General features: G+C 46.0%; 2 protein-coding genes across 2 annotated transcripts; both read right to left on the bottom strand.

Moving 5' to 3' along the window:
• Positions 1-689: 689 nt before the first annotated feature.
• Positions 690-7,792, bottom strand: LOC120568688 (leukocyte cell-derived chemotaxin 1-like). Its single transcript, XM_039816353.1, has 6 exons — positions 7,484-7,792; positions 7,067-7,207; positions 5,758-5,898; positions 5,131-5,244; positions 1,439-1,589; positions 690-1,036 (listed from the first exon to the last, which is right to left on the bottom strand). The coding sequence occupies exons 1-6, from the start codon at positions 7,553-7,555 to the stop codon at positions 705-707; spliced, it is 951 nt and encodes a 316-aa protein (XP_039672287.1). The 5' UTR covers positions 7,556-7,792; the 3' UTR covers positions 690-704.
• Positions 7,793-8,438: 646 nt separating this feature from the next.
• On the bottom strand, positions 8,439-12,706 carry LOC120568782 (protocadherin-8-like). The gene is made up of 3 exons (XM_039816486.1): positions 9,824-12,706; positions 9,476-9,701; positions 8,439-9,373 (listed from the first exon to the last, which is right to left on the bottom strand). The coding sequence occupies exons 1-3, from the start codon at positions 12,278-12,280 to the stop codon at positions 9,021-9,023; spliced, it is 3,036 nt and encodes a 1,011-aa protein (XP_039672420.1). The 5' UTR covers positions 12,281-12,706; the 3' UTR covers positions 8,439-9,020.
• Between the last annotated feature and the right edge of the window lie 6,135 nt (positions 12,707-18,841).

Raw genomic sequence — 18,841 nt, 5'->3', positions numbered from 1 at the left:
AGGATCTAAATCCAAATGTTTTTTTAATAAGACAAGCTGTGCAGCGTGCAGCCACTCCGTACCTTTTACATGTGAGAACATATCTGTCCTAGATTCTGTACCATGCATTTGTATGTGTGGGCACAGTTACTGATGCTGTTCATTTCGTACGAATCTGCTCAGACTGACAGGTAATAAGATTACAATAAGAAGCCACCATCTTCCTTTCCTAAAATGTCTCTTTATCCCCTTCCCTTGAACCTCATCCCTCTAGTTCCCCGAGTGTTAGCCAATTGCATTTTCATGTCATTATAATCTGTATTGCCTTCAGAGTGTGTGAATAATCGCTCGTATTCATACCAATTAAAATGGATTTCGAGCGGGATGGGGGGGGGTGTTGTCAGATGTTGGTTTTTTTTGTTGTCAAATATTTTCTTTTTCAACGTTGTGCTTGCTGTTTACCCCCCTCTGTGGTTGTCAGGAGTGTGTAGCAAGGGGTTGGGGGATGCTTAGAAAGGGAAGGGAGAGGGATTAGGAAAAATGGGGCCCAACATAAGGGGTGAGGATGGAGGGCAATGGGCGGAGGAAGGGGAGGGTGAGTAGACCATGTATGGGAGCCTGTGTGTGCTCAGCAGGGCAACGGGGCCAGGGTGGAGGAGGGGGGTTGGGGATGTTGTGGAATTATTCATTGGGCCTCAAAGCTGAAAGGAAAGCTTTGGACAGGCTCACACAGAAAACACAGCCACGCATACACTCAGATTTGCAGTGACAATCCGGGTCCCTCCGCTGTGACCCCGGCATCTGCTGCTGCCCGCACAGCTGTGAGAAACGCTCCTCAGCGAGAGCCTTCTCAGGTAGTCCTCCGATCTGAACGGACAGTCGTGAACGCTGCAGCGGGATGTAAACTTAACAGAAGAAGAAAAGTGTGTGAGTTGGTCTGTGTGACTCACCTGATAGGGGTTCTCCGGGTTGAACTCTGCCTCCACGTCCTCTTCCTCCTCCTCCCCGGCTGCCTGGCGGCGCTGGCGGGGGGCAGCCCTCCTCTTCCTCTGTCCGCCTGCACACACACATCGCAGTCTCACGTATCTGACAGCAGACCACACTTAGGAACGGAGGGGCACTAATGTGGCACTGCTCCTGATTGCACAGCCGTTTCTCTGGCAGCATGTTGAAGTCCTCAGATGAAGTCGAATAGAATTGTGTTTTGAGAACTTTTGACCCCCCCCACGGCATGCTAAAAAATTGTACACTCCGTAGCTCAGAAACAAAAGAACGTCTGCTTTTCTTTTTATCTTGTTTTTCTTTCTGTGGCTTAAACAACTTCAATGTTAAATGGAGATTCTAGAGACCCATATCCTCTTTGTTTTGTGGAAAAAAACAGCCTTGAAATGTGTTTCACTTTCAGTTTTCTTTGGATTTACATTTTCATATCTTCACCACGAGCTGTCTGATTGCTTACTGGTTGAGTAGGTGGGACGGAGCCAGAAGATTGGCAGGTCTCCACACAAGTCCTTTATCTTGTTGCTGAGGAAGGCGGAGTCCGAGAGGGGAGCGTCAGCCGCCACCCAGATCAGATCATCCTCAAATTTGGCCGGCATCACCTCATCCTCCTTCAGGGGTGAAGAAGGTAAGGAGAAGTCAGTACTAGATACCCAGCGCGAATGCAAACAAACATCACAACAAAGCCTCTGAGAATGTCACTGGCTGCTGGAGGCGTAATATCCCACTTTTTACTAGCCTTCCCCTTTAAATAGCCCACAGTATTTGCATCCTGTCCGAGTCTAATCTGCATTAATGCCATATTGTTAATGCTCCTTATAACAACATAAAATCAAGTAGTAAAAGGAAGCCCTTGAGGCTTCAGTAGACAGATTCCCTTTGTACTAACATGTAGCTGTATACACAATGTCAGGATTCATCCAGATCTGAAGGGAAGAAGGGATTGGATGGCCTAAATGTGCAGGTTTCTGCAGATAAACTAATGAGTTTTCCAGAGAAGAGGCTATGTAAACATATATACTCTGTATCCACGGCCTGCAGGTAAAATGGGAATTCTGTGGGGATGAGGGGATGATTTTGCTTAGAGGCATTTTGTTCCTGATGGCTGCGTACTGCACTAGCCACAGCCATGTTTAGGGAACATTATCCTCCAACCTTTCAGAAATGCTGTTTTTTTTTTTCCCAAGCTGAAATGATTTGCTGGAGGGACAAATAAAAGCTGGGGTCCTTACCACTGCTCCACTGATAAGAGTTTATCTGACCCACTCTCTCTCTCTCTGTGTGTGTGTGTGTGTGTGTGTGTGTGTGTGTGTGTGTGTGTGTACTTATCTAACCCATATTTGCCATCACTCTAAATTATAGCAAAATGACCAGCCTGCAGCAACCATTACAACATCTCTCTGTCTCCACACACGCTCACACACAAACGTGAGCCAAACGATCCTTTATGAGGCAAAGCGAGCCAATAACACAAACACACACAAAAGCACAAGCATGAAATAAATGATCTGTTATGAGGCAGAGAGAGGCAATAAGAGCAGCCCTGCGTGATAATTAATGTGTGTGTGTGTGTGTGTGTGTGTGTGTGTGTGTGTGTGTGTGTGTGTGTGTGTGTGTGCGCACATTCATAAGGGCAATTCTGATGATGTGGATTTATGTGGATGTGAGGCTTATGCAGAGCTAAATGATTATAATTATCAGACAGCCACACACACACACACACACACACACCAACCACACACACACACACACAACGTGTATTCAGTGTAGTCCTCTGTTGGGTTTGTGAGTCCACCAAGCTGTTACATGATGGAAGGAACCCACATAAAAATCGCCCATGTGTTTCTGGTTTATCATTGGCTTCGGTGATTCATGCTAATACCTCAGCATACGCTAGCTATATATCAGAAGTGGGAACTTGTAGAGTAAAGGGTTTATAAGTTGTATCTGCTGCTTTTATAAATGAGCTTATTAAAGATGTATTAAGTAATAAGCCATTTTTTAAAACAATGTTTGGGTTGCCAGGTTTGAAAATATCCCTTGATGATGGCTTCTATTGTCCTTTTAGCTCTTGTTATTACAAAGTGAAGAAAACTCATGACCATTTATTAATGACCTACTAACATTTGTATCTTCAGATTTGATGGTTTATTAGAGAGTGAGTTAGTTGTTAAAGGGTGATCATATCTGGAGTTGGAACCGTTATTGTAATACATGGATTTAAGTAGAGATTCTCTGCAGCGCTTTCTAAGGAAGGTAAGTGATCAAACTGTCCAATCCATTCCTGATTAATCAAAGAGCTAAAATAACTACTTAGCCACAGCAGCGCATTGAGCTAAATGCTAACATGCTGATGTTTAATGATTACCATGTTCACCATCTTAGATTGGAGTGTTAGCATTATTGTATTAGCACTAAACACAAAGTTAGCTAACCTGTAAGTTCATTCAGTTCAGATAAGTATTGGACACGTTACAATTTAGGCTTGATGATGGCGCTAACGGAAAAGTTTAGGGATCACTTACGTGATTGCAATTCATCCTGTGTGTGACGTGATGTGTGTAATATAAAAAAGTAACGCACACCAAGGGCTGTCGTGAGGGGCTGATCACTGAAAGTAGACTTGAATGTATGAAAAAAGGTGTTGCACACTCTGGCACCATTTGCATGTCTCTATTTATTCTGATGACGTTTTGGCCCCTAGGCCTTCTTCAAATCAACAATCCTGACATGAATGTGTGTACCATATTTTGTGCCAATCCATCTAGTAGATGTTGAGGTATTTCCCTGGATAAGTAAAAAAAAAAAAGAAAAATTACACGCTTGTGGTGCCAGAGGGAAAAAGGTCTGGGGGATCAACAAAGTCCGTATGATTCATCCTCTGGGGAGCAAAAAATGTCTCAACATAATTTCATGTCAATCTATTTATTTCTTTTTCAGACCAAAGAGGAGAACCAACAGACATTGCCATCCTTTAAGGCCCAGGTACACCGACCAGACGGCCGACCCTCGGCAGAAAAGGCAGTTGGGCTGATTAGTATCCCCGAGTTGGTCAAAAAAATGCCTCGGAACACAGCAAAGCGACGAGACGTAATACGTCTGCATAACAGCAGGCGGCGCTAATCTGTAATGTCGCCCAAAAATGAAAACCGGCAGCTGATTGGACAAACGCGTCACGTGGGTCTGGTTTCTCCGGAAATTCAAAGACAGACTGTCATGGCGGCTCGTTCAGAATACGATCTCATATTGTACTAAAATAGTTCACCGAAACATGTTTCTGAAAACATTTTAAGTGAGAAATGGGCCGTGCAGTTTCTGAATCTGTCTTCATTTCAGATCAACAAAGGTCAGTTTAAAAGATTTTCGTCAGATTTTGAGAGACTCTAGTCACCTCATCCCACTCGTCGTTTCCAGGTTAGCACTCTACCAATCAGATTGGTCATTCGAGTCCGACTGCCGGCAGTGCCCGCCTTCCGATTCAACATGTCAAATCGGCCAAAATGAAGACCGACGGCCCCTCGGAGAGACGACGGCACCGCACCGAACAGACTCGAGTCGCTGACCTCGCCAGACTGTCCGACGGCCGATAATCGGCCTGGTGTGTCTCGGGCTTTAGAGCCACGATGAAAAAGACAAAGTATGTTATGCTTTTAATCTCTTGTTACTTGTCTATAAGAAATACATTATTTGGTAACAAATATATAGCTCGTTTAAAAAGTATTCCTTATTAGATAGTGGTGCCAAAGTGTCAGTCTTAATTTGAATAATGCTGGTTGATTAATGATCAGTGTCCTTTCGTATTTTAACATTGAACTCCGGAACCAATGATTTACCACATGCAGATGGTGTTGGTGTTTATGTTTATGTTGTGATCACTATGATCTGAAAATAAGTTAATAAAGGATCACAATGTGCGCAGCAGAGTGGATTACAAAAACTAGGTCCCGTTTGTAAAACATATTGGAAACACAAGGAAGAACTTAGTACCAAAGCCTTACAGTTTGTTAAGCTCCTGCGGTGGAAATGGCCTATTGATAAATTCCCTGAAAAACCACTGACTGTATAATGTTAATATTACAACGTTAAAAGCGTCTTACTGCGTGGAGAAAACATGTTTTCTCAGGACATACAAGACAGACAGGACCAACCCACCAGGTCGAATGTCATCGAGTCCTTGTTGAGAGCCTCCACATCAGGCAGACGAGCCTTCGCTTGGGTCTTGATGTAGCACTTCTCTCCTCCTGAAAACCGGATCCCTGTGATCCCCTGGAGAGGTCAGGAAGGAGAGGGCACAAGCAAATATCTGGAAATTAGAACTCATTACACCTCCAGTTGTGTCATTCCCAGCACTCTGCAGGAGTCTGGCACTATAGACATCAAACGTAATATCACAGCTGATTTTGACATTATGTTCTAGCTTAAAAAGCATTACACTCACAGGGACACTATGATTAAAGGTCAACATTTTAATAATTAAAAGGCCAAAACTGCTGCTTCACTAGTCTGATTGGCCTGGTTGGGGTACTTTAATTAAAGGTCAAAAAACACCAGTCCGCATTTAATGGAAATTGGAGAGAAGATGCATGTTGACACAGATTGGCCCAAAGGGAGACAACGTGTCTGTTTGCTGCAGTGATCCAATCCCTCCACACGTTTAGCTTCAACCAATCTGATTGACTTGCTCCTAATTGCTCGGTTAGCGATGATCAGTGTGTTGATGAGTCTGGTTTTCTGCACTACAACCTCCTGATATTTTAGATTCTTTTAGATCCAACTTACAATCTCAAAGTCGTGGACCTCCACGGCCTCATCCGCCCCGCTGCCGGTGCTGAATCTCTCCATGTTATTCGCCGTGTCAATCTCCATTGTACCCTCCTCCACTTTGCCATTGATGCTCATGCTGTAATGGACATTGTAGACCTACACACACACACACACACACACACACACACACACACAAACACACACTAGGTTTCAGACTGGCATGTAAGGTATGAGAGTCCTGAGAGTCACCCCACCCCCAGCCCCCTCTCTTTCAACACTCTTCCTAACCCTCCCTCTGCAATCTTAAGACTTTTCCTCACACGTAAACCTTTTCATTTCTGGATTCTCTTTCAGACACACACACACACACACACACACATTCATTCATTCAAACTTGGTGAGAGGAACAAATCTGTAAAGCTCTGGGTGATAGTGACCCTTCTACAGAGGGGTTTTATCATGTCTTAATAGCATTTTTTTTCTAACTTCATAGTGGAAGAAAAACACTCAGACAGCTACATTTTCCCTCTCATGTCTTCCACCTCTTGCCCCTGGAGCATCAGCCGGACCAAAGAGGGCCCCCACCACCCCTCTCCACCCTGCCAGGATCCTCTACACACACCACACACCACACACCACACACACACACACACACACACACACACACACACACACACACAACGCCTCCATTCACCAAGCTGACTGCACCATGGAACTGGAGTGTTTAACTTACATTTTACTGTTTGCCTACTCTGCAAAAAAAAAAAAAGCCATTTTGGAAAAACGACTTTACTCTCGAGTCTCCTTTTAATTCAAACAAGTTAAAAATGTTTCCACTGGCAACTTAATTTCACTTGTTTCAAGAATATCAAGAATTTCTTCAATCAAGTGACATTATTTTCACAGGGTACGAGTATGTTTACATTCGGGTAGTACCACTCATTGTAGAAACGTTTTGAAAGTAGAGTGAAAAAGAATTATTCAGCAGTTCAGAGTGCATTTGATTTGACTTTTGATTGAAATTCCTCAGGGACTGTAGGCTAGGAAGGTTATTGTGGTGGCGAGCAGGCTGCACCTTATTTTTCACTTTGTAAAAAAAAAATAAGAAAAGCCTTTCACAAGGTTATTATTGTTGTCTTTGAATATCTTCGTTGTAATCATTTCTAATGTGTGTCACCACTAATGTGTATACAGTATGTCAATAAAAGCTGACAGAGACAACCCCACCTATCCCCCCCCCCCCCTCCCTAATAATTTCCGTACACTCATTTATAAAACAAATGTAACAGTGTAAGTAAAAGCAACAACAACATATTAGACGTACGTGTTTTTCATTGTTGTTCCAGAAGTAGAACGCTCCGACTGCCCCCAGGAGCAGTAGGAGGGCCCCGGCGATGAGCACCGCGATCCCGGCCTTCAGGAGGCGGCCGGTGGCGGCGGGCTTCACGGCCACCGCGGAGTAGGCCTACCGTAAAACAAACAATCCAAGGAAATGACAACATGTCCGTAAACACGACATCAAAAATAACATGCTTAAAGCAAGCAACTTCTGCCAACCCAATTACCATTAGTTTTATCTGACTACAAGTAGGTTTTTTGGTCAACTGTCCAGCATAAGGTCAATAACCTAACACTTTGGCCCCTGGCTGGCCCCCACACAGATGTATCTACAGTAGGCTACCCGTTATTATATATAATAATCCCAGCACACTGAGCTGTACTGGTTTGTGTGAAAACTCACCGGGGGCATGAAGTTATGCAGGTCCTCTGGTCCCGCCGAGGCGATCGGTACTTTCTCTGAGTTCCCGGCCATGACTGGAGCCAAACACCTGAGGGAACCCCAGTCCACTACTAACTTCTCTCTCTCTCTCTCTCTCTCTCTCTCTCTCTCTCTCTCTCTCTCTCTCCCTCTCTCTCAATGCCTCCACAGACTGCTGCAGGTCAGAGGTGACTGGCGGAATGTCGCGTGTTTTCTCTAGCTGGGAGACAGTATATTTGTATGACAGTGTGCAAAAGCAGCTTGCTGGACAGACGTGGGCCTTCTTTTAAACATATCTTTTTTATCCGAGTCCAGAACTGCGTTGCTGTTATAAAAAAAATGCCCTGAAGCCACGAATGATAATGGGGAGATTATGTAAGGGGCGCAGCGTGCGCATTTGGCAGATAGACAAAAAAACATCCTGACAGGATAGCAGGAGGATTTGCTCACAAGGACTTCTTGTTCTTTGACAACAACAACAAAAATCTGTGTTTTGATGCCCATCAAACAGGCTGTTAGACTTTCTTTTATACATGTGAGCTTGGTTTGGACACGAACAGTAAATGCACCTTTACGCATAGTCAACCTCATTATGAACATGTCTTTTATGCGCGCATTTAAGGTGGTAATGATTTATGTAACGGAAGGTCTTCGCCAGTAAAATGCAGTTATGCCGTCCATGTAAATGAGAAAGAATAACTCTGAAGGTGTTCGCTTGGATATGCATGAGCTGTGAGAGTGATTTGCTAGAAAACCTTGGCATTGCTCTGGCATCTCACCAGCAAAATCGTATTCACAAAAGAAAAAAACTAGACTGACCTTCGTCGGTGGGATGCAAGGACAGAGGCTCACTACTGCAATAACAGCGACGCCTGTTGGCTTTATAGTGACTGGCCTGACCGATGTTCATGCAAGGCATTCACAAACACCCTGCTCACCATGTTCAGAACATTATTTCAAAGTTTATTTTCTCTCAGAATATTGTGATGATAAAAAAAACATTCTGTACAATTACTTATTATTGCATTCAAATAACATCATACATCGTTATCAACTTGATACATTGTGGGTCACCGGCCATCCAACAGCACAGTTTCTGGGGCCATTTTAAATAGTCGTGCTTAAAGATCAATAATTACAATTTATATGTACATATCTTTGCTTAATTATTACTTTTATAAAAAAATAAAATCTCTGCATGTACAAAACTTGCATATGATACACTTCATGTCAACAAAACAAAATGTATCAATTGATTGATTGAATGGCCATTAAATGTGGCTTTTACAATAAAACAGAAACACACGAATATTAGGATATAAACTTATATATGCACTCTCCACAGCAACGAATAACTTCAAAACGTTACAGTATTCTCATTGTCAATGGATCATAAATTAAAACTTTGAATACACTATACATTTCTTTGAGAGTGAGCTTAGATTTGTGTGTGTGGTGTGTGTGTGTGTGTGTGTGTGTGTGTGTGTGTGTGTGTGTTTGTGTTTGTGCAATGTCTGTTTTAGACGTCATTGTTGGGGCAGTGTGTTGGGGTGGGGGTGTAAACAGGGATGGTTATATCACTGATCTCCTGCACCCGCACAGGCCTGGATGGGGTGACCAGAACGTAGTCGTACTCTTTGTGCAGCACCTTCTCGTACACGCTCTGTAGACCCACGGTTTTGGGGATGTGCGCCTGGTAGTAGTTGTCCCGGCGGTGGGGGTCCCGGGGCAGGGAGGCTGTCTTGGAGAGGCTGCTGAAAGAGGAGAGGGTGGGGGCTGGAGAGGGCGCTGCGTTGGCTCTTACTGCCGAGGGGCTCCAGCAGCGATCTGAGTGACCCAGGACCTTACATTCACTGGTGCAAGCCCACAGAGCTAGAAGAGAGGGAGACAAGAGAGTTAGATTGAGAACCAAAGCATGACAGCTATTTGACATCATTTTTTTATATAGCCATTCGAATTAGCCACTGTTCTTACCATTTTGGCCACCCATGGGAGGAACCACTGCCCCATCTTTCTTCAGGCCAGTGTCCCCACTGACATCACTGTCACTGTCATTGAAGTCACTGTCTCCCTTGCCACTGTCTTTGCCACTGAAGGCCGGGTCCCTGGCAGAGATGGTGGTGTAAGAGTTCCCCTTCCAGATAGTGATGGGCCTCACAGCCTCTTTGGCGTTCCCATAGCCGGGCAGAGTGGAGTAGCCCTGCAGGAGGAGAGAAGAGAAAGCAAACAGAGGTCAGTATCTGCTGGATGAACACATTGCAGATTACTCATTGTTGTGTGCCTCCCCTACACCTCCCCTCCCCAACCGAAGGTGCATCTCACCTCGTGTTTGTTCCCTCTAGGCTTACTGTTGCTGTCTGAGTCATACACACAGGGCACTTCGCTGCCGTCCTCTGAGGCCGAGCACATGTCGCTGCCCCCGGGGTGAGCCGAGGTGAACCCACCGGGCTGGCTGCTATAGGAGTGTCCCTCAAAGCCCGCTCCTCCCCCGGCCCCGTGGAGTGGCAGAAGCGGGTTGTCCCCCACGTGGTTCCTGCCCCGCTCGAGCGTGCCCTTCTCCCCGTACGAGTCGCTGTCTTCTCCGCTTTTGTCCCGCTTGCGCCGGTTGCAGGTGGTGGCGATGAGGATGATGGCGAGCAGCAGGAGCGTGCAGCTCCCCGCGAGGACAACGATAATCACCACGGACAGGTCCCACTGCGCGTGCACCTCGTCCCCGCCGCCCGACTGGTACACTGTCCTGTCGCTCGGCGGGGAGCCCGCGATGATGAGGAAGTGGAGCGTGGCGGTGGAGGTGAGCGCGGGCCTCCCGTTGTCGCTCACCGTCACGGTCACGCTCAGAGTTTCGTCCACGTCATGGCTGAGCACCTGGTTGAGGTAGATCTCCCCCGTGGCTTTGTTAACAGAGAACACGGAGGGCTCACCGGTGGCCAGCCCGTAGGACACCTCTGCGTTCACGCCCTCGTCCGCATCCCGCGCTTCCACCCGGGTGATGACGTAGCCGCTCGGTGCGTCCCGGGGCAGGAGGACTTCAGCGGAGCCGTTATTGAGAGGCGGCTGAGTGATGACCGGTGTGTTATCATTCTGGTCCACTATCCTCACGTAGACGTTAGCGCTGCCGGACAGAGGCGGGGAGCCGCCGTCGCTGGCCGTGATACGGAGCTCCAGCTGTTTCATCATCTCGTAGTTGAAGCTCCGGAGCGCGTAAAGCGACCCGCTGGCGGGGTCCAGCGACACGAAGGTGGAAATGGGGGAGCCCATGAAATATGTGTCTGCCAGTTTGTAGCTGACCTTCCCGTTTGACCCCATGTCCATGTCCCGCGCCACCACAGTGGTGATGTATGCGCCAGGTGCGTTGTTCTCCACCACGGCCACTTCATACACCGGTTTACTGAACACCGGAGCGTTGTCGTTCTCGTCAGTCAGTCTGATTGTGTACTGAGTGATGGTCCTGAAGGGAGGGGAGCCCAGATCCTCCGCCACTACTGTGAGGTTATATTCGGGGATTTTCTCCCGGTCTAACGGGCTGGTACTCACAATCATGAAGCTGTCCTCGTACGCCTGCTGCAGTCTAAAGTGGTCGTGTCCGTAGAGCGTGCAGTGCACCTGCCCGTTAGCGCCGGAGTCTCTGTCCGAGGTGCTGACCAGAGCCACGAAACTCTCTCTGGCCGCCGCCTCGGTAATGTACGCTATCCCCGCCGTTATGGACGTCATAGGAGTGATGGAGATCTCCGGTGCGTTGTCGTTAACATCCTGCACCTGCACTACAATTTTGCAGATGGCCGGGCTCGGGTTCGGACCCAGGTCGGTTGCCTGAACGTCAAACTCGTACGTGTTCTTACTTTCAAAGTCAATCGCGCTCTCGACGGTGAGCCGTCCGGTCTTCCTGTCCACTCTGAAGAGTTGCCGTATTTCTGTGGGCACCTGGTTACCGAAGCCGTACACCACCTCGCCGTTCAGCCCCTCGTCTGGATCCTCCGCGTTCAGGTCCAGCAAGAGAAAGCCCACCGGTGCGTCCTCGGGCAGGTCCACGGAGAAGCTGTTCCTGTCGAACACCGGGCTGTTGTCGTTATAGTCTTTCACCTTGACGTTGATGCGCGTTGTTCCGGTGCGGGACGGGTTGCCACCGTCCATAGCGACCAGCTCCAGCGCGTAAGAAGCCTGCGTCTCCCGGTCCAGCTCCTTCATGAGCACCAGCTCCGCATATTTAACCCCGTCGGCCCTGCTGAGCACGTCGATTGAAAAGTGGCTGTTGACGGAGATCTGGTAGCTTTGGATGTAGTTCGCCCCAACATCCTCATCCACGGCAAAGTCCAGCGGTATCCGCGTGCCCACCGCTGTGTTCTCGGAGATCTCCAGACTCGACTCTTTCCGGGGGAACTCGGGGGAGTTGTCGTTGATGTCCTTGACCTCCACCTCGACGTGGATGAGTTTGAACTGCTCTTTGGAGAAGCTGACCACGTCAAAAGCGATGAGGCATTGCAGCATGTGTTTGCAGGTCCGCTCCCTGTCTATCCTCTCTCCGATGGTCAGCTGCCCGTCGCTCTCCCTCAGCCGGATGAAAGAGGAGTTGAACTGTTTCATCATCCTGAAATTGGTCCTGGAGCCCCCCGAGGAAGAGGCAGTGGAGGAGATGTCCTTGGCCAAGTTTCCAATCACTGTCCCTGGTGCGTCTTCCTCGAATGTCTGATATTTCACCGTCTTTCCTTGTGTGACAGCAGCCAGGCTTGCCCAAGAGACGCACGCTAGCACCAACAGCCCGTTCCACCCTATTTCTCCCATCTTGACACCTTCAATCCGAAATAATCTGAAATTCAGCAAACTGCCCGCACTAAGTCCGATTTAAAGTTAAAACAAAACGAACCTACAAAAAGCTATTCCTTCCCCGCTCTCCTCGACTCTCCGGGGTTGTTTATTCTTTTTATAAAGCCAGTAATAAATATTCCATATGTCTTTCAATGCGCACTCTGGATGCGCTCCGCTCTCTCTCCCTCTCTCTCTCTCTCTCTCTCTCTCTCTACTGGAGGTGTGCTGCTCTTTCAGCGCAAGAGGGCTGCAGTGTCTGCAGGAGGGTTTATACGGCGAGCCATGCAAATGAGCCGCACTGTGGCCAATCCGGGCTTTGAGATGGGGGGAAAGAGGGACTTCTGAAAGACCTCTAAACCCTGTTTAGAGATTCCTGGACTGTGCGGAGAAACTTGGCACCCAATATGTGGGCTAAACGCGGGGCTTGATTTAATACAGCTATAGTTTCCGTTGCTTGTTTATGTTCCTCGGGCTGTTAAATGAGTCTGCGCACCGACACATGGGGGGAGAACAGAGATGCGCAGTGTCCCTGAGCTAGAGGACAAAGCATTTGAATAGGAGAGTCTGTTCAGGATGCTATAGCCTACCATAGGCGTACTTTTAGTATAAAGAGATTTACGCTTAAACACTGTTGGATAGCCACGCACGTGTCCTGTGTAACCCACTGGAGTCAAAGCAGTCACTGGCAGGTGGAGATGTCCCAGTGACCTCTCCACCTCTGATAGGAGAATAACTTCATGCATGCAAGATAAGAATATGACGTGATTTGTCCTTTCCTCCAACATCAGAGTGCCCTGATCCAGTCACCCAGGCGGATAAGATTTCATGTAATGCACTTCTGATAGACCCATAATGCTGAGACAGCTTAACATGCTTAATACTGGCTAGGCCGGGGATTCAAAAGAATGTGGTGTAACTGGTGGTAATAGCATAATTTTATTGCTCATTTTATTCTCATTAATACATTTGCTCTGTCTTCTATTATTCATTCCCTAGTGTGTTGTACTCCAATTGTTTGCCTATCAGATCATATCTAAGAGGACTATAGCCTCTCAAACATTGATTTTATTCTAATTCGGTCTCAGCTCAGATCGGCTCACGAGATGTCTTGTGCGCGAGAGAGGGGATTTTTTAATTAGAGCCGGTGTACCGGCCCGGTTTAACATGCGACTCTGCTTGGCCTCGCCTGCCAGAACAGAGCAGAGAGACGCAGGTGAAGACGAAACACACACACACACACACACACACACACACACACACACACACACACACACACACACACACACACACACACACACACACACACACACACACACACACACACACACACACACACACACAGCGGTCACGCACTCACACAGTCTTCCACAAACCCGTTACAAATGGGATTTGGCTGTAAACGCAGGGGGGATTTATCTGGATTTCAATAGTGAGATTATATCAAAGGCGTATGAAGCCCTCGTTAGTAGCGGCGGCATAATGGCATGGCAGGGTCTCCCTTTGCAGCCGTCCATGCCTGTATTGTGGCCCCTGAGCTGGTCTGTGGGGACCCTAACCCCCGCTGCCTCCATGCAGCCCTCCGTCTAACTGCAGCATAATGAGGCAAAGCCACATACAGCCTTTGTACCATCCCTCCATCCCCATCCCCCCCCCCCACCCTTCCCCAGACCTGCCCCAGTCCGGCCGTTACTCCTTTCATTACAGGGAGATGGGAGATGAATTGCCCTGGACATGAGGGTCCCTCCTATTAAAATACATTTAGAGAGCGACCGGGGCCCGTCACGGCTCTTTAAGAGATTTTCTTATTCTTCCCATTGGAATCAGTCTCTCTTTCACTCTTTCCCTCTCTTCCTGTCTCACCCCTCCCTCCCCTCCCCTCTCTCTCTCTCTCTCTCTCTCTCTCTCTCTCTCACACACACACACACACACACAGCTTTTCAGGGGCAACACTTGCCTTGCAGTAGAAGCTAATATCAGTTGGCATGTTCTATAAAGAACCCATCTGCCACAGAAAGTCAAATAGAAGACACCTGAATGGATAACATCTAGTCAAGCAGCTTGCCTAGTTAGACACAGTCAGGCCTGTCCTTAAGGATAAGGAGACATCGTTCTGTGATTAATTAATGACATCAGAGCAAAATTATCAGCCCTTATAGGGGTGTTATATAAACATTGGTAACACTTTGCAATCAGGCACCTTTATAAAGAGTTTATAAGTTGTGTCTAATGGGGTTAATAATTATTACTAAATCATATAGCTTTATAGATCAGCTATGATGCATCAGAGCAGATAAGCATCTTTTTCCTCTCCTCCCAAGTTTACATTTTGTTCCAGCTTTCCTTTGCAAAATCAAAAAGACAGTTTGCACTTGCAGTATATGACTCATAATGTTCCACTTTGCCACATGCAGAAGACAGCAGTTGTGTCTCTGTATCAGGTTTTCATTAATATATACATTGGTGTTGCACATTACAAGTTCTATTAAGACATTAAGCTTTAAATTGAGGTATGATTAAACAAGTTGTTACTACTGTTATTTTGACATGTTGTGGGAGGGTGTTACAGTTCTAAGTCAAGCGGAGAGTTCAAAGAAAACATTAATAACCCTGGGGAGGACCTTTCTATTTTTTTAATTTCCATACAGTCCCTTAATAAGTTGTTAATATATATGCAGTTTTTGTTCAGATCCTCTGCAACCCGAAAGGTATTACATTGCAGACAAAATACATTTATAAACAACTTACAGCGCTTTTATTGATGCATTGACAATATTTATAACTGCATTATTACGAAATAGAGGATACTTACCAGTCAAAGGCATTTTTCACAGCCTGATAACACTGAATGTGTTCCTAAAGGTTATTATAACTGATACATAAAGCATTAGTAAATTATGTATAAAAGGTGTAAAGCAGTGATCATATAAAGATAAGGTAACTGATGAATTTGTGTCAGCAGCAGCAGCATTAAGTCTGATCCAAAAGATCCCTCTTTCACTCTCAAGCTTTGTGAAGAGCCCATTCTGTCCCATTCTATTGAACCACAGTAATAATAATGTGCTCACTGCGGGGCGGTTTTCTATTCCGCCGTGTGAGAACCGTCGTGTTTACTCTCATTTCTTTCTGTGTTTAGAGTACACAGGGCTCTAATACCGCTCAGCATTCTCTCACACACACAAACAGAAAGACAGAGCAATCAAAAGCAAATCAGCCTATATGTTGAGTCTCGCCTCGCGGATTAAACTCCCTGCACGTGCATGTGCGCGTGCATTGGACGGACAGTGAGACTTTTGTCCTTACAATGAAAGCAAAGCTGCCATTTAAAGGACATACACATCTAAAAAAAAAACATCATTCTCTCACGTGACCACCGTGTCGAGCTCGCCCGTCTGCACGCGAGTTCAACAATAGCAGAATTAGAGAGTCTCCGAAAGCCCCTCTATTCTTCATGAGGCATATTAGCATTTTCTTTAACGTAGGCTATATAAATATGTCTTTAGAGGAGCCCCCCCCCTCGCACCCTCTCCTACTTTCTTTCTTTTCTTAAGCATTGTGGTCCCATTTGCTCTATTGATCGTCGGGTATTTGGGGTCTGAAGCTGCTCGCCCGATCCCTATGCCTCTCGTTGGGGCTTAACTCATTGAGATGGAAATAGGCGATTTGGTGTCTTTTGTCCATCAGATAAGCGGTGGAAGGAGAAAGTGTGGGGGAGAGCAGGAGGGGGAGAAAGGAGAGATGTATGTATGTATGTATGCGTGTGTGTGGGGAGGGGGGTGTCTAAAATAATCGATCAGGGATTGAACCTCCCTTTCCCCTCTCAGCTAACCTTTGCTTAACTCGCGTGCCATCACAAGCACAGAGTCCTAATTGGTTCCCTGCACTAATTATCCAATTATCGCCTCTCCACCGGAGAACCGCACTCAAGGGCTAGTCTGGCCTCATCCTCTACACTATTGATGAAAATGATTAGGGGTGAATGCGCCCATCAGCTCCAGAGTGCAACACTTAAGAAACTTGTGTCACGGCCCCTGTAAAGAGGTCTTAAAGAGAGGATCGCACTTCACTTACAGAGGGTTAATGAGACTATTCAACCTGTATTTTTCCTAAACTCTTATCGAAAATTGAACGCATGATAAAGTGGTGTGCAGGTTAATTAGGCCCCTTTGTGTGGCCCTTACAAAGTGAAAAATAAAGGTTGTTGGCTAAAACCATGAGTCGGCACTTGTGTTGAGGTCATTTCACAGTGAAATGTCCACGTGAAATAATATATTGTACATAGTGTTATTTCTTATAAACTAAAAGTGACAATACAAGTTGTTTCTTAAAGTTTCTTTATGAAAGCTATTAAGGTGGTGAAGGTGGTTGAACCTTATGTTTCACTTTCCTCGTGGGTTATTAACATTTTGTAGATCTGAAACAATTAATCGATTAGCTGATCCATTATTCTGGATGTTAATTCTTTAGCTGATTCCAGCTTCTCCAGTGTGAAGAGTTGATGCGTCTGAAGATGTTGGGAGTTCTGATGAGCATTTTTCACTATTTTCTTAGATTTTATGGGCAATATGATTAATCGATGAATGGAGAAAATATTTGATTAATCAATGATAATAAAATAATTGTTAGATGCAGCCCTAATTAGTCTTTGAACCTTTCTCTTGACTGACCCCTCCCAACAACATGCCCACATAACAATGATATGACCAACAGTTGCACTATAATTGTTTAATAGTGTACTCCAATGTAAACCTTACTATATCTTAATGGAATTTTGGACAAGAGAAAAATGAAAGACTTTCCCCTGCTCTCTCAAAAAGTCAGACTAGGCTACCTTCCGCCAAAAGAAAAACGTAATAAACTGCAGTGTAAATATGCTCGTTTGAAGGAAAATAACATAATTGATAATACTAGAATAAATAGACATGCTGGTAGACTACTTTGCATTCTGATTGCCCAACAGGGGACCAATAGTGTATGCCTGTAATGCTGCAACAGGCAGTGAACTGCCGTGAGCCAGATCTGAATGGAGCAGCAGGCATGGACTGGCACAAGAACGCCACCAGATTGATAACGTCCAGTTACATTAAACATTTATTCTCTTTTCTCCATCTCTTTTTCCTTTAGTTAACTTCTGCTCCGATCCATCACCTTCCAGCCCATCTGTCGCTGATAGCTGCAACACTTTGAATAAATTCCTTCCGACAAACAAAGCGGTTAACATCTCATGAATGCAGCTTTTTACACCCCACATACAGATTGTGGGGAAGCTTTAGGGCCAGTGGAGTAACCAGTGCAAAGAAATCTGTCCTGGGACACTCCCTCTTAGCTTCCACTTCATTACCGGTATTGTGCTCGGGAGCGCGCAATCTGTGCGGCCGTCTCCGCCCGGCCCCGCCAGCTTTCTAATGACTTTCCAATGATGATTTAAAAGCTCACAGGCCCGTTTTCACTCCAAACTCCTCCCACCTCCCCTCTCATTCTTCCTTTCACTGCTTTTGAGTCTCATCTGCTTTTGTCTAGAGCCGTTTCCATCACTGGCATTCTGGAGCGTAATTCAGGGGAGGTCAGGAGCAGCGCACATAAAGATTCACACATCAGGCCTGAATAAAAGGGGAGTTGCGTTAAGTTTGGCCCCTGCCTCTGTCTGGTAGTGGGAGAATCGTTGGAAAGAATTAGTGGCTTGTGTCTTTAGGATGTTTCTCCGAATACCTTATTTCCTTATTTCGAAGACAGACAGGAGCTAAAAGTTAGTGCGTGAGGTAACGAAGGGCTGGGGGGCGGTGTGTGCGCGCACACCTGATGGTTGCAGCGCGCCAGATTGTGCCGTGCTTTGGATGAACAGATGGAGGTGGAGGAGTTAAGAGAAGCATGGAGGGAGGGAATGGCAGAAGTCTGCATATCACTCATGTGAAGTTATGTCTCCCCCTTTTTCTCTCCCCTTGCATCGTCCCATAGATATATATATCTATGGCATCGTCCATGTGCATTGAAAAAAGAAAGGCACCAGCATGCAGATGAGCTGCATCTGATGTGTGAGGTTGATGCAGCTGAAAGAAAGTTTGTAACAATAAGTGCCTGTAATAATCCATAGATCGATGGGACATCTATTGGGAAGACTTTAACTAGCCAAAATGGCTTACTTAACAACCTTATGATGGAACATTTATATAGACAGAGGCAGTAACACTGCATGGAAGATGAATATTTAGCTAAATTGTGAACATTAGATCAATGTTTATGTAAGAGTATTAAAGTAACACTTCTCACAGCTGCTCCACGACAGATTTGCTCTATCACACAGTTATTTAGAGCTAACAAGTGTGAGGCAGTCACTGAGGCACTGCTGCCCCCATTTTGGTTTGAAAACCTTTCTGTAATAGTTCCACCTTGTTGTCAGTCCAAGAAAATAAATCCCTGCTTTTTGCCATTGTTGTTCTTTCTCCAAAGCATTTTAACATATAGCCTACATCCATGATTTTTGAGTAATGAGTAATGTCAGACAATCTGCTTCCTGTTTACATCAGCATGTGCATGCCCAAT

Source organism: Perca fluviatilis, chromosome 11 (assembly GCF_010015445.1).
Source record: "Perca fluviatilis chromosome 11, GENO_Pfluv_1.0, whole genome shotgun sequence".
Classification (NCBI taxonomy): Eukaryota; Metazoa; Chordata; class Actinopteri; order Perciformes; family Percidae; genus Perca; species Perca fluviatilis.
The sequence above is the reverse complement of the archived record's forward strand: the minus strand, read 5'-3'. Positions and strand labels throughout refer to the sequence as shown.